The sequence below is a fragment of the Pseudophryne corroboree genome, chromosome 8 (assembly GCF_028390025.1).
Source record: "Pseudophryne corroboree isolate aPseCor3 chromosome 8, aPseCor3.hap2, whole genome shotgun sequence".
Classification (NCBI taxonomy): domain Eukaryota; kingdom Metazoa; phylum Chordata; class Amphibia; order Anura; family Myobatrachidae; genus Pseudophryne; species Pseudophryne corroboree.
Window position 1 is genome coordinate 87,493,924 of NC_086451.1, and position 15,374 is coordinate 87,509,297.

Consider the following 15,374-nt stretch of genomic DNA (forward strand, 5'->3'; position numbering starts at 1 on the left):
TAGGCCGACAGTCACTAGGTCGACATGGATGGAAGGTCGACATGGTTTCTAGGTCGACATGTGCTAGGTCGACAGGTCTAAAGGTCGACATGACAATTTTTTTTGTTTTTTTGGTGTCGTATTCTTCGTAAAGTGACCGGGATCCCAAATTAGTGCACCGCATCCCCTCGCATGGCTCGCTTCGCTCGCCATGCTTCGGGCATGGTGCCTTCGCTCCGCTACCGCTTCGCTCGGCACACTTTACCGTTCCGATCGTAGTCCACGTGGATCGTTAAGTATGAAAAAATCCCCCCCCCCCAAAAAAGTGAAAAACTCATGTCGACCTTTAGACATGTCGACTTAACACATGTCAACCTAGAAACCCTGTCGACCTTCCATCCATGTCGACCTAGTGACTGTCGACCTATAGTGGTCGACCTAAACATTGTCGGCCTAGACACTGTCGATCTTCAGACCGGATCCCGTCTAGGATCGTGCCTAGGAGAGGCAGATGAGCTGTAGGAACCAACTGCGACTTTGGAATATATAGAATCCAGCCGTGTTGCCGTTACACTTCCAGAGAAAGTGATACGCTGTTCAGCAACTGCTCTCTTGATCTCGCTTTTATGAGGAGATCGTCCAAGTACGTGATAATAGTGACACCTTGCTTCCGCAGGAGCACCATCATATTCGCCATTACCTTGGTGAATATTCTCGGGGCCGTGGAGAGACCAAACGGCAACGTCTGAAATTGGTAATGACAATCCCGTACCGCAATTCTGAGGTACGCCTAATGAGGTGGATAAATGGGGACATGAAGGTATGCATCCCTTATGTCCCGATTCACAATAAAGTCTCCCCTTTTTAGGCTTGCACTGACCGCTCTTAGCGATTCCATCTTGAACTTGAACCTTCTCAGGTATATGTTCAGGGATTTTTAATTCAATATGGGTCTGACCGAACCGTCTGGTTTCGGGATTACAACATGGTCGAATAATAACACCCTCGTGTTGAAGGAGGGGACCCTTGACCACCACCTGTTGAAGATACAATTTGTGAATTGCAGTTAACACTGGCTCCCTCTCTTGGGGGGAAGCCCGCAGGGCCGTCGATGAGGGGGCATCTACTCACAGTCCAGCTTGTATCCCTGAGACACAATATCTATTGCCCAGGGATCTAACAGGGAGTGAACCCACTTGTGGCTGAACTTACGAAGGCGTGTACCCACCGGGCCTAGCTCCGCATGTAGAGCCCCAGCGACATGCGGTGGATTTTTGTAGAGGCCGGGGAGGACTTCTGTTCCTGGGAACTAGCTGTGTTGTGCAGCTTCTTTCCTCTGCCCCCGGCTCTGACAAGAAAGGACGCACCTCAGACTTTCTTGTTTCTTTATTCGAAAGGCTGCATTTAATAATGTCGTGCTTTCCTAGGCTGTGCAGGAATATAAGGCAAACTAGCAGAATTACCAGCTATAGCTGTGGAGACCAGGCCCGAGAACCCTTCTCCACACAATCCTCAGCCTTCCATATGCCTCTTAAGTCGGCATCATCTGTCCAATGCATATTCTACAGGACACGTCAAGCAGAAATCGACATAGCTTTGACTCTAGGACCCAGTATACTCATGTCTCTTTGGGCATGCTTTATAATTATATATCTATCACTTAAGACAGCATCTTTAATATATTTATATCTATATGCATACTAGGGTCTCAATCTCTGCTGATAAGGTACCTGTCCAAGCTGCCACTGCGCTATAAACCCATGCCGACACAATCGCCGGTCTGGGTAGTATACTAGAATGTGCACGCTATCTGCAGGATCCCTGAGAATAGCTAGTGCTACCGTCTGTGCAAACAGGACACCCTAGGGGAAGAATCTCAACACATCCTGGCCCTAGTGGGGAAAGGATACAGCCTGAGAATTCTCTTGTGGAAAGCTGCCGTCTCTTGTCTGGAGATTCCCGCTCTTTTTCCTCATGAGAGAAGGGGAATTTACCTCAGCATTCTTCCCCTTAAACATGTGTACTCTCGTGTCAGGGACAGATGAGTCATCAGTGATATGCAAACCTTTTGTGCAATAAATTCACCTTAGCACTTACACATATCCAAACAGGTGTCTGCGTTGTCGACGGAGACACCCTCCCACACACATATCCGCTCTATCACCTCCTTAGAGGAGCCTTTTACCTCAGACATGTCGACACACGCGTACCGACACACCACACACACAGGGGATGCTCTGTTTGAAGACAGTTCCCCCACAAGGCCCTTTGGAGAGACAGAGAGAGAGTATGCCAGCACACACCCCAGCGCTATATAACCCAGGGATTACACTACAACTCAGTGTTTACCCAGTAGCTGCTGTATATACAAATTTTGCGCCTACATTTATGTGCCCCCCCCCCCTCTCTTTTCACCCTTTGTGTACCAGGATACTGCAGGGGAGAGCCTGGGGAGCTTCCTTCCAGCGGAGCTGTGAAGAGAAAATGGCGCTGGTGTGCTGAAAAAGAAGGCCCCGCCCCCTCAGCGGCGGGCTTCTGTCCCACTGTTTCTGACTAAAAAAGTGGCGGGGGTTTTGCACATATACAGTCACAGACTGTATTATGTGTATTTTTATGCCAAAGGTATTTTTATTGCTGCCCAGGGCGCCCCCCCCCCCCCCCCCCAGCTTCCTGCACCCTACAGTGACCGGAGTGTGTGGTGTGCTGTGGGAGCAATGGCGCACAGCTGCGGTGCTGTGTGCTATCTTAATGAGGACAGGAGTCTTCTGCCGCCGATTTCATCGCTTCTCTTCTGTCTTCTGGCTCTGCAAGGGACGGGGGGTGGGGGGGGGGGGCGGCGCGGCTCCGGGAACGGACGATCGAGGTCAGGCCCTGTGTTCGAACCCTCTGGAGCTAATGGTGTCCAGTAGCCTAAGAAGCACAAGCTAGCTGCAAGCAGGTAGGTTTGCTTCTCTCCCCTCAGTCCCACGTAGCAGTGAGTCTGTTGCCAGCAGATCTCACTGAAAATAAAAAACCTAACAAATACTTTCTTTCTAGCAAGCTCAGGAGAGCCCACTAGGAGCACCCAGCTCTGGCCGGGCACAGATTCTAACTGAGGTCTGGAGGAGGGGCATAGAGGGAGGAGCCAGTGCACACCAGATAGTACCTAATCTTTCTTTTAGAGTGCCCAGTCTCCTGCGGAGCCCGTCTATTCCCCATGGTCCTTACGGAGTTCCCAGCATCCACTAGGACGTCAGAGAAAGCAGCCTCCAAGGAGTGCTTGTTTACAGAAATTTAGCATTGTTTTGTTTAATGGAGCAATTATCAGGATTATAGCAGAAGGCACACTTTTCCTGTCAGGTCCATGCCATAGCTACAGAGCAAACATCCACCTCCTGACATTCAACAGTCTTGTGCATATGTAAACCCAGCCGCAAGCCTGAAGATGTCCAGTGCCCGGTGAGAGGCTGAAGTCACAACAATAGGGACAAAAGCCCAGAACTGGAATACCAGAAGACACATAGGAGGGCCCAACAACAATACATATGGAAGCACACAACATTCTAGCTCTGCTTCCTCATTTCGTACATTATCTCCTTTAAATTTTCAGTCATTCAATGGGGATGATTCAATTGTTGGTCGCCACGTCTGCAACTAGATGGCACCCAATGGCGCAATTCAATTGTTGCTCTATTCAGGGACACATGCAACCGGAAAAGGAGGCGTGGAAGAGAGCTGAAATGTGTGAAAAATACATGGTTTGGGCGCTCAGACCAGGTATTAATGGACGTGCAAGCGGACATTCATGCCCAACGAGGTGGGGGGGGGGGGGGAGTGAGGAACCAATGAATCCGCTGGGTGCCCATCTGGTTTGGGTGCCCAAAAAACAATTGAATTGTCCCCATTGTATCTGCTCCCATTGACTTTCCAACCCCCAAATATAGGAAACGTTTATGCTCCCATTCCCACATACAGCTGAAACAGCTCCCACATCCCCAACTTCAATTCAGAAAATAATGCACCTTGTTGGTGACCTAATTTAGATGTACAAGTATTCCAATTCCAATAGAGAGATTTTTGTAATTAACTCTTTATACTTAAAAACCATAGATGGCAAGGGATCACCACTAGTAAAAATTCTGCCAACCGTGTGGCATTAAGAAATAGCCGGGTGAGGATATAGGCCCTCATTCCGAGTTGTTCGCTCGCAAGGCGAATGTAGCAGAGTTACACACGCTAAGCCGCCGCCTACTGGGAGTGAATCTTAGCCTCTTAAAATTGCGACCGACATACGCGCAATATTGCGATTACAAACGAGTTAGCAGTTTCTGAGTAGCTTCAGACTTACTCTGCCTGTGCGATCAGTTCAGTGCTTTTCGTTCCTGGCTGACGTCATAAACACACCCAGCGTTCGCCCAGGCACTCCCACCGTTTCTCCGGCCACTCCTGCGTTTTTTCCGGAAACGGTAGCGTTTCCATTCACACGCCCCTAAAACGCCGTGCATCCGCCCAGTAACACCCATTTCCTGTCAATCACAATGCGAACGTCGGAGCGATGAAAATGCCGTGAGTAAACTTACTTTCTTCATAGTAAAGTTACTTGGCGCAGTCGCAGTGCGAACATTGCGCATGCGCACTAAGAGAATTCTCACTGCGATGCGATGAAAAACTCCGAGCGAACAACTCGGAATGAGGGCCATAGTCTGGATGCACCCAGATAGCATTCTTAAAGACTCTTGAAGGTACTGCCCACTTGCTGGCTGGACACCAATATAATTGTGTCCAGCAATGCATGCTGAGACACCGTGCACCTCTGCACTCTCCATCTACGCTCTCTGTAAAGTTATCGCCGTTCAAACCGCGCCCTGTCTTTTAAAAATGGGGAAGGATCTCTGCTGCTGTGCCTGTCACAGTAGTGTAAGTGCAGAGAGACTGATTTTGGCCATCAGACCGCTGGAGCAGGATAGTGCCGAGTAGCATATAAAAAAAAAAGAAGTCTCATCTACGGTCCCAGAACAATTGCACCATACAGCAAAGTTCCCAGGAAAATGGCCCAACTGACTAAAATAAAAAAGTAAAGTTTTACTCTGACTCTTTTATTGTGGATTTATAAATCTATGGTTTAGGTTTCGTTCTTGTCTAAGGGATGATATTATCCAGCACACGCTCAGATCTCACTGGTGGGATGCTGGATGTTTGGTGGCTCTGGAAGCTGCAGACTTCCAAGCAGCTGGGTGGGGACCATCTCAGCTGTTGGGCGTGGTGGAATACCGGCCTCATAGGGAGAATAGCAGAGAGCCCACACTCCAGCTGTAGGGTGGGAGATCTATTAATGAAATCAACGAGAATCATGGTGACTCCTTCTATCCTGCCAGAAGATTACACGCCACAAAGTGTTTAAAGCAGCTATAAAAAAGTTTTTACTTGGTAGCCAGAAAGGGAACAAAGAGTACGTCTTAGTATGTTTATCTGATTAGAAGTGAGATCACCTTCCAGTAGTATCCTTGTGGTGTCTCCCAAACCTACTCTTTGCTAATCAGTACCACAGATCATACACTTCAGGAGGAGGAGGAGATGGATTCCTTCATGTCCCTTATTAAAACGTTTCTCTCACATACAGCCTCCCTTAAAAAGGTACAGGAAGGGTTCCAATAGGCTCTTGCTATTAAGGCATGCTAAATACTGTAGAAGGGCATGCTGAGAGGTGTAGTTCCACATCAGCTGGAGGGCACATTGACTTCCTCCTGCTGTAGACTTTCCATAAAGCAAAAGTTTCCTCCGAGTACAACTTTATTTGTCCGATAAGATCAATCTCTCCGCTAAAGCAGACAGCAAGAACTTACTTTATTAACCGGTTTCTCCTCGGTCTTTACCGTCAGGTCGGCCGGCTTGCCTTTCTTGGAGGGAGTTCGTTTGATGATTTTGGGAGAATGGAACTTGTCCTTCAGTTTCATAGTGAAGGAGGAGAGGTGGGAACGCTGGCTATCTGAAGATAAATAAGACAACAGAGGAAATATCGTTAGAACGATTGAACAATCGCATTAAAAAGCAAAAAAAAATAATTATATATATAAAAAATTTTTTTACAGATACTACTAGACCCAGAAAATAAATTTGCACCCCCCCCCCCCCTCCCCACATCCCTTGTGGCATCCAGGGTTACTGTGCATTAAGAATACTGGCACTATGAAAAGGCACTAGTACAGCCGTGGCATAGATTATACTGAATACTTGGGATTGTTTTACTAGGTTATGATTTTATTTTTCCCACAATATTTTTAATTGCTCCAGTCTTTCCCACAAAACCCTTAGCGTTGCTGCCCGCAATACACCATTTAGCAGTGCTCCTAGCAGTGACTGTATGAAGAGGTGCTCAGTGGTCACGTCTGTGAGCAACAATGTTATGTATGAACAGTAACTTAATGCTTATTAATGCGGAAGCTGACCCCTCGCACACACTTATGGATTATTCAGTCATAGGGATCATTTTAGTACTATAATCGGAGAAATAATTCTGACTGGCCACATGCTGCTATATCATTCCAACTAGCCAATATCACAGGCCAGATCCAGCATTTGGACTAATCTACCAGATGCCACAAAGGATGAAGAATTTACGGTCTCACAAATCTTGCTAAAGCAGCAGTGGGGCGGTGGGACAGCTCTTTTTTTCCTACCCAGGCTCCCATGTTTGATCTCACAGATATATGAAACCACCTTCAAACCTGCATCTCTTCACAAGCAACAGATCGCAGACACTGTTTTTAAACATTTGAAACATAGAATTTGAAACATAGAATTTTATGGCACTTGGCCCATCTAGTCTGCCCCTTTTTTTATCCTTTAGGCAATCTCAACCCTTTTTGAACCTTAATTCTTTGTAAGGATATTCATATGCCTATCCCAAGCATGTTTAAATTGCTCTACAGTCTTAGCCTCTATCACCTCTGATGGGAGGCTATTATACTTATCCACTATATAACATTCACTATATCTCTTCATGAAACTGATTTATAGGAGAACCACCAGAAAAAAAAAATGACTTTCAGTATCATAAAAGTACAAAATATGGACGATCTCGTCCATATTTGCCTGCACTTCAATGCAGCCGCGTGACGGGGGGAGTGAAGAAACTTCACTCCCCCCGTCACTGCCCCCCCGCCGCCGGGTCGCTCGTCGGCCGTATCCGCCGTCGGGCAGCTCGGCGGCGGGTCGGCCAGTGAGTAGGGCCCTTTACTGCTTGTGCTAAATTCACAGCACAATTATCTGTAAAACTTCTACATTAAGATAAAAAAAAATCAGTCCGGTTGACCAACACTAACCTGTGTACACCATAATGTAAGGAAGACTGAACTAGATCTACAGTATATACTTTAACCACAATAGTGCCACCTAGGATTAAATTGTGTGGGAACAAAAACAACTTTAACATAGACCAGAAATTCCCAAACATTTTTGAATCAGGGCACCCTAGAGTATCAGGATTTTATTCACGACACCCCTTGACCAAAAGTTTCTTACTGAGAAATTTATAAAGAAAAATTAGATGAAGTAAAATGGCAATTTAATACCTACCGGTAATTCCTTTTCTCCTAGTCCATAGGGAATACTGGTATGGTAATAGTTACCATGGGGTATAGATGGGGTCTATTGGAGCCATGGCACTTTAAAAAGTCTTCAGTGTGCTGGCTCCTCCCCTCCATGCCCCTCCTGCAGACTCAGTTTAGGAAAACTGTGCCCGAGGAGATGGACATACTTTGAGAAGATGAATACAGACAAGAAAAAAAAGTGGTGAGATACGAACCAGCACACAAATAACAACAAGAGGATAGCAACGCTAACCACAACTTGAAAATAGGGACAGCAACAGCAGATCCAAACAAAAAACACACAAGAACAACTCTTGCAGGAAAACTCGAAGCACAGAGGCGGGCGCCCAGTATCCTCTACGAACTAAGAGAAAAGGAATTACCGGTAGGTATTAAATTCCTATTTTCTCTAACGTCCTAGGGGATACTGGGATGGTAATAGTTACCATGGGGATGCCCCAAAGCTCCCAGAACGGTTTCGAGAGTGTCGAGACCCCTGCAAAACCGAGCGATCACACTGAAGGTCCTCAGTAGCCATGGTCAGTGGCGTACGCAGGGGGGGTTTCTGAGTACCCAGAACCCCCCCCCCCCCTGATCAGTCAAATTCTTTTTCTCTAACGTCCTAGTGGATGCTGGGGACTCCGTAAGGACCATGGAGAATAGACGGGCTCCGCAGGAGACAGGACACTCTAAGAAAGAATTAGGACTACTGGTGTGCACTGGCTCCTCCCTCTATGTCCCTCTTCCAGACCTCAGTTAGAATCTGTGCCCGGACAGAGCAGGGTGCATTTTAGTGAGCTCTCCTGAGCTTGCTAATAAGAAAGTATTTTGTTAGGTTTTTTATTTTCAGAGAGCTTCTGCTGGCAACAGACTCTCTGCTACGTGGGACTGAGGGGACAGAAGAAAACCTACTAACTGCGGCTAGGTTGCGCTTCTTAGGCTACTGGACACCATTAGCTCCAGAGGGATCGAACACAGAACCTGACCTTGTCGTCCGTTCCCGGAGCCGCGCCGCCGTCCCCCTCGCAGAGCCAGAAGACAGAAGCCGGCAGAAGCAAGAAGACATCGAAATCGGCGGCAGAAGACTCCTGTCTTCACATGAGGTAGCGCACAGCACTGCAGCTGTGCGCCATTGCTCCCACATTACACCCACACACTCCGGTCACTGTAGGGTGCAGGGCGCAGGGGGGGGCGCCCTGGGCAGCAATTAAGTACCTCCTGGCAAAAGCAGCATATATACAGTTGGACACTGTTATATGCATGAGCCCCCGCCATTAATTTTACACAAAATCGCGGGAGAAGCCCGCCGCTGAGGGGGCGGGGCCTTCTTCCTCAGCACTCACCAGCGCCATTTTCTCTCCACAGATCCGCTGAGAGGAAGCTCCCCAGGCTCTCCCCTGCATGATAGAGAGGGTGTAAAAGAGAGGGGGGGCACATAAATTTGGCGTAAAATAATATATACAGCAGCTACTGGGTTAACACTAAGTTACTGTGTGATTCCTGGGTCATATAGCGCTGGGGTGTGTGCTGGCATACTCTCTCTCTGTCTCTCCAAAGGGCCTTGTGGGGGAACTGTCTTCAAGTAGAGCATCCCCTGTGTGTGTGGTGTGTCGGTATGTGTGTGTCGACATGTCTGAGGTAAAAGGCTCCCCTAAGGAGGAGATAGAGCAAATATGTGTGTGAGAGGGTGTCCCCGTCGACAACGCCGACACCTGTTTGGATATGTGTAAGAGCTGAGGTGAATTTATTGCACAAAAGATTAGAGAACAGACAGGAAATCTACCCTTGTCTGTCCCTATGTCACAGAGACCTTCAGAGTCTCTCAATGCTCACTATCCAAAATTATAAACACTGATATCGACACGGAGTTTGACTCCAGTGTCGACTACGATAATGCAAAGTTACAGCCAAGTTGGCTGAAAGGTATTCAATATATGATTATTGTAATAAAAGATGATTTGCATATCACTGATGACTCATCTGTCCCGGACACAAGGGTACACATGTTAAGGGGAAGAAAGCTGAGGTAAATTTCCCTCCTCTCATGAGGAAAAAGAGCAGGAAACTCCAGACAAGAGACTGCAGCTTCCCACAAAAAATTCTCAAGCAGTATCCTTTCCCCACTAGGGCCAGGATGTGATGGGAATCTTCCCCTAGGGTGTCCCGTTTGCCCAAAAGGTAGCACTAGCTATTCTCAGGAATCCTGCAGATAGCGTGCACATTCTAGTATACTACTCAGACCAGCGATTGTGTCGGCATGAGTTTATAGCGCTGTGGCAGCGTGGACAGGTACCTTATCAGCAGAGATTGAGACCCTAGGATGCATATAGATAGATAGATAGATATATATGTATATATAGAAATATATATATATATTAAAGATGCTGTCTTAAGTGATAGGTATGTATATATATATATATATATATATATATATATATATATATATATTAAACATGCCCAAAGAGACATGAGTATACTGGGTCCTAGAGTCAAAGCTATGTCGATTTCTGCTTGACGTGTCCTGTAGAAGATGCAATGGACAGATGATGCCGACTTAAGAGGCATGTGGAAGGCTGAGGATTGTGTGGAGAAGGGTTCTCGGACCTGGTCTCCACAGCTATAGCTGGTAATTCTGATATTTTGCCTTATATTCCTGCACAGCCTAGGAAAGCACGACATTATCAAATGCAGCCCTTCGAATAAAGAAACAAGAAAGTCCGAGGTGCATCCTTTCTTGCCAGAGGCGGGGGCAGAGGAAAGAAGCTGCATAACACAGCTAGTTCCCACGAACAGAAGTCCTCCCCGGCCTCTACACAAATCCGCCGCATGTCGCTGGGGCTCCACAGGCGGAGCTAGGCCCGGTGGGGGCACGCCTTCGTAAGTTCAGCCACAAGTGGGTTCACTCCCTGTTAGATCGCGGGACAGAAGCCCGCCGCTGAGGGGGCGGGGCTTCTTCCTCAGCACTAAACAGCGCCATGTTTTTTCTCCACAGCACCGCTGAGAGGAAGCTCCCCAGTCTCTCCCCTGCAGTTACACGGTAGAAGAGGGTAAAAAGAGAGGGGGGGGCACATAATTAGGCGCAAAAATCAATATAAACAGCAGCTACTGGGTTAACATTAAGTTACTGTGTTATTCCTGGGTTAATAGCACTGGGGTGTGTGCTGGCATATTCTCTCTCTGTCTCTCCAAAGGGCCTTATGGGGGAATTGTCTTCGAATGAGCATTCCCTGAGTGTGTGGTGTGTCGGTACGTGTGTGTCGACATGTCTGAGGTAAAAGGCTCCCATAAGGAGGAGATGGAGCAAATATGTGTGTGAGAGGGTGTCTCCGTCGACAACGCCGACACCTGTTTGGATATGTGTAATTAAGTGCTAAGGTGAATTTATTGCACAAAAGATTAGAGAACAGACAGGAAATCTACCCATGTCTGTCCCTATGTCGCAGAGACCTTCAGAGTCTCTCAATGATCACTATCCAAAATAATAGACACTGATATCGACACGGAGTTGACTCCAGTGTCGACTGCGATAATGCAAAGTTACAGCCAAGATGGCAGAAAACTATTCAATATATGTTTATTGTAATAAAAGATGATTTGCATATCACTGATGACTCATCTGTCCCTGTCACAAGGGTACACATGTTTAAGGTGAAGAAAGCTGAGGTAAATTTCCCTCCTCTCATGATAAAAAAGAGCGGGAAACTCCAGACAAGAGACTGCAGTTTCACATAAAGAATTCTCAGGCAGTATCCTTTCCCCACTAGGGCCAGGATATGATGGGAATCTTCCCCTAGGGTGTCACAAAAGGCAGCCCTGATGTTACAGCTATTCTCAGGGATCCTGCAGATAGCGTGCACAACTGCACATTCTGGTACACTACTCAGACCGGCGAATGTGTCGGCATGGGTTTATAGCGCTGTGGCAGCGTGGACAGGTACCTTATCAGCAGAGATTGAGACCCTAGTATGTATATAGATATATATATGTGTCACGATCCGGGTATCTGGACGCCATTTCTTACCCATCAGATGCCTCCTAAGGCTGGCTCAGCGCTCCAGCACCGGATCCCGTCTGTTTTCCTAATGTTCACATTCCTGCATCCTCTCCTGTCTCTCTGAGACGCTGTCACAGTAACGCCATAATACATCTGGCATGGCATCTCGCGCGGCCTCCACCGCCGTCCCTGAGCTTCTGCATGCAGAGTGTCAGAGTGGATTACGTCAGCCGCGGCCTCCGCTGTGTCCGCGTGGTTGGATGTGCACTTGTCTGCCTGGCGTCTCCTGTCTCCAGTGGCCGGCGCCGCCATTACTGTTTTCATTACCACATGGATTACAAACCAAACTTCCCTCCAAGTGTCTGCATGGGCGCAGCCATCTTGGATTCTGTCAGCTGATCATTTCCTCCAATCTGTTGTCAGTATTGTTAATCTGCATAATTGCCTAGCCAATCCCTTCCTTGCTGCAGGTATAAATATGCTGTGCCTGAGCAAGGAAGGCGTCAGTGCTTTGGTTGTCAAACCTAGTTCCAGTTTGTCTCTCTCCTGTGATTGTCTTCCAGGTTCCAGCTCCTGTCTCAAGACTTCCACCATAGAGACCCGCACCAGCATTCCACCTGCGGTGTAGCCTGACTCTCCGATCCATTGTGGATTCATCTGTTTCCAGCTACAACTTTACCTGCTTCCAGCCCAGCTTCCAGCAGAGTACAGCTTCTCTTAAAGGGCCGGTGTCCTTTCTACAGTTTACCACTCTCCACCGGTATTATTATTTCTCCGCTCTCAAGTTCTACATTTCATTCATATTGCATCGCTCTCAAGCTTCATTTATTATTTAACTGGTTCCAGCCAGTACCCACTCCGTGCCAACATCTGTCTGGTTCCAACCAGAACCCACAGCAGCTATTTTATTTACAGCAGTCCAGCTTTCCCTGGAACATCAGCTGGTACGATCCTGGGCTTTCTTCATTGCTACAGTCGGGCCTGGTAAGGACTTTCCAACTCGCAGATAATAAGAACTGTCTCATACTACCAGAGCTCTGTGGCCCCTGCCACCCTGTAGTTCCCAGGAACTGTATTATTTCTCTGCTGATTTTATGTTTCTTTTACTGCTACTGTGATGCATGGAGTTTTGTCATAAATAAACATCATTGACTTTTATTCAAGTTGTCGTGGTCACGCCCTCGGGCGGTTATTCCTCATATTACTTACATGTCCAGGGGTCTGATACAACCTCCCAGGATCCGGTACATCTCAGCCCCTACAACTGAGGCTGCCTCCCGTCAGCTCAGGCCCTCAGTTGTGACAGTAAGCACTGACCTAATGAATCCAGCCGGAGACCAGGATCAAGCGGCCAGGCCGATGCAAGAACTGGCAGCCCGACTAGAACATCAGGAGGCTGCACAGGGCCACATCATCCGCTGTCTCCAGGATCTCTCTACTCGGCTGGATGGGATTCAGACAACTCTCCGTGGATCAGGCGCGTCTGGTGCGTCAACCACAGTGACTCCAGCTATAACCCCACCCACCTTACCCATTTCTGCTCCACGTCTTCATCTTCCAACGCCAGCAAAATTTGACGGATCTCCAAGATTCTGCAGGGGATTTCTCAACCAGTGTGAGATTCAGTTTGAGCTACAACCTGGCAATTTTCCCAGTGACCGTACAAAAATTGCCTACATTATTTCTCTTCTCAGTGGCTCAGCCCTTGATTGGGCATCACCGTTATGGGAGAGGTCCGACACCCTGCTATCTTCTTACACTGCATTCGTGTCAACATTCAGGCGCATCTTCGACGAGCCAGGCCAGGTAACCTCAGCTTCATCCGAGATTCTCCGTTTACGCCAGGGGTCACGTACTGTAGGACAATATCTGATACAGTTCCAGATCCTGGCATCCGAACTGGTCTGGAACGACGAGGCCCTGTATGCTGCATTCTGGCATGGCTTATCTGAGCGTATTAAAGATGAGTTAGCTACCAGAGACTTACCTTCTAAGTTAGATGAGCTAATCTCACTCTGCACGAAAGTTGATTTACGTTTCAGAGAGAGAGCAACTGAGCGTGGAAGATCATCTGCTCCAAAATCTTCTGCTCCTCCTCCTCGCCAACTGTCACCATCTAAAGATGAGCCCATGCAAATTGGCCGTTCCCGTTTAACTCCTGCTGAGCGCCGAAGACGTCTCTCCGAGTCTCTCTGTCTTTATTGTGCAGCTCCGTCTCACACCATTAATGCCTGTCCCAAACGTCCGGGAAACTTCAAATCCTAGCTCGCCAAGGAGAGGGCCGGCTAGGAGTAATGATCTCCTCTCCATCTCCTCAAGATTGTAATTTCCCAGTCTCGCTTCAAGTTGCTCAACGTTATCGGAACGTCATTGCCCTCCTTGATTCCGGAGCAGCTGGGAACTTTATTACCGAAGCCTATGTTAAACGGTGGTCCCTACCCACCGAGGGACTTCCTTCGTCCATCTCCTTAACTGCCGTGGATGGCAGCAAGATTTTTGATACAGTCATTTCTCTAAGGACTCTACCAGTTCGTCTGAGAGTGGGAGTTCTTTATTCCGAACTTATTTCTTTTTTAGTGATTCCAAGAGCCACACATCCTGTGGTCCTGGGCCTTTCATGGCTCCGTCTTCACAATCCTACAATTGATTGGACGACTACGCAAATCCTGGCATGGGGTTCCTCCTGTACTGAGACATGTTTGTTTAAAGTATTGCCTGTCTGTTCTTCCTCCCCCAGGTCGTCTGATGTTCCACCTCCTCCATATCAAGATTTCACGGATGTGTTCAGTAAAGCTTCTGCTGATATCCTTCCTCCTCATAGAGAATGGGACTGCCCGATTGATCTCGTTCCAGGGAAGGTTCCACCTCGAGGCCGAACTTATCCGTTGTCTCTGCCTGAGACGCATTCTATGGAGGAATACATTAAAGAGAACCTAGCAAAGGGGTTCATTCGACCTTCTTCTTCTCCAGCCGGCGCAGGCTTCTTTTTTGTAAAGAAGAAAGATGGTGGTCTGCGGCCGTGCATCGACTACAGAGGTTTGAACGACATTACCATCAAGAACCGTTATCCTTTACCCCTGATTACTGAGCTCTTTGACAGAGTTAGCGGAGCTACCATCTTTACTAAGCTGGACTTGAGAGGTGCATACAATCTCATCCGGATCCGTGAGGGTGACGAGTGGAAGACCGCCTTTAACACCCGTGACGGACATTATGAGTACCTCGTCATGCCCTTCGGATTGAGCAATGCTCCAGCTGTCTTCCAGCATTTTGTCAATGAGATCTTCAGAGACATTCTATACCGTCATGTCGTGGTCTATCTAGACGATATCCTCATTTTTGCCAACGATTTAGAGGAACATCGTTTTTGGGTTAAAGAGGTTCTGTCCCGTCTCCGTGTCAATCATCTCTATTGCAAATTAGAGAAATGCGTCTTTGAAGTCAAGTCCATTCCGTTTCTAGGGTACATTGTGTCCGGTTCCGGACTAGAGATGGATCCTGAGAAACTACAAGCAATCCAAAATTGGCCGGTACCCTAAACCCTCAAAGGGGTCCAGAGGTTCTTAGGGTTCGCCAACTATTACCGAAAGTTTATACGAGACTTTTCCACCATTGTGGCGCCTATTACTGCTTTCACTAAGAAGGGTGCTAACCCGTCCAAGTGGTCTGAAGAAGCCATGCAAGCATTTCATCTGTTAAAACAAAGGTTCATCTCTGCGCCTGTTCTGAAACAGCCTGACATCGACTCTCCTTTCATCTTAGAGGTGGATGCCTCCTCCGTTGGAGTAGGAGCGGTGTTATCTCAGAGGGCTAAAGATGGCCATTTACACCCT

General features: G+C 47.7%; 1 protein-coding gene across 1 annotated transcript in view; it reads right to left on the minus strand.

Moving 5' to 3' along the window:
* Nucleotides 1-15,374, minus strand: part of LOC134949761 (rap guanine nucleotide exchange factor 1-like) — a 149,916-nt gene that overhangs the window by 83,244 nt on the left and 51,298 nt on the right. The window contains exon 2 of the mRNA XM_063938504.1: nt 5,802-5,944. Within this exon, the coding sequence (XP_063794574.1) occupies nt 5,802-5,944 (143 nt within the window). The remainder of the gene's footprint in view (nt 1-5,801; nt 5,945-15,374) is intronic.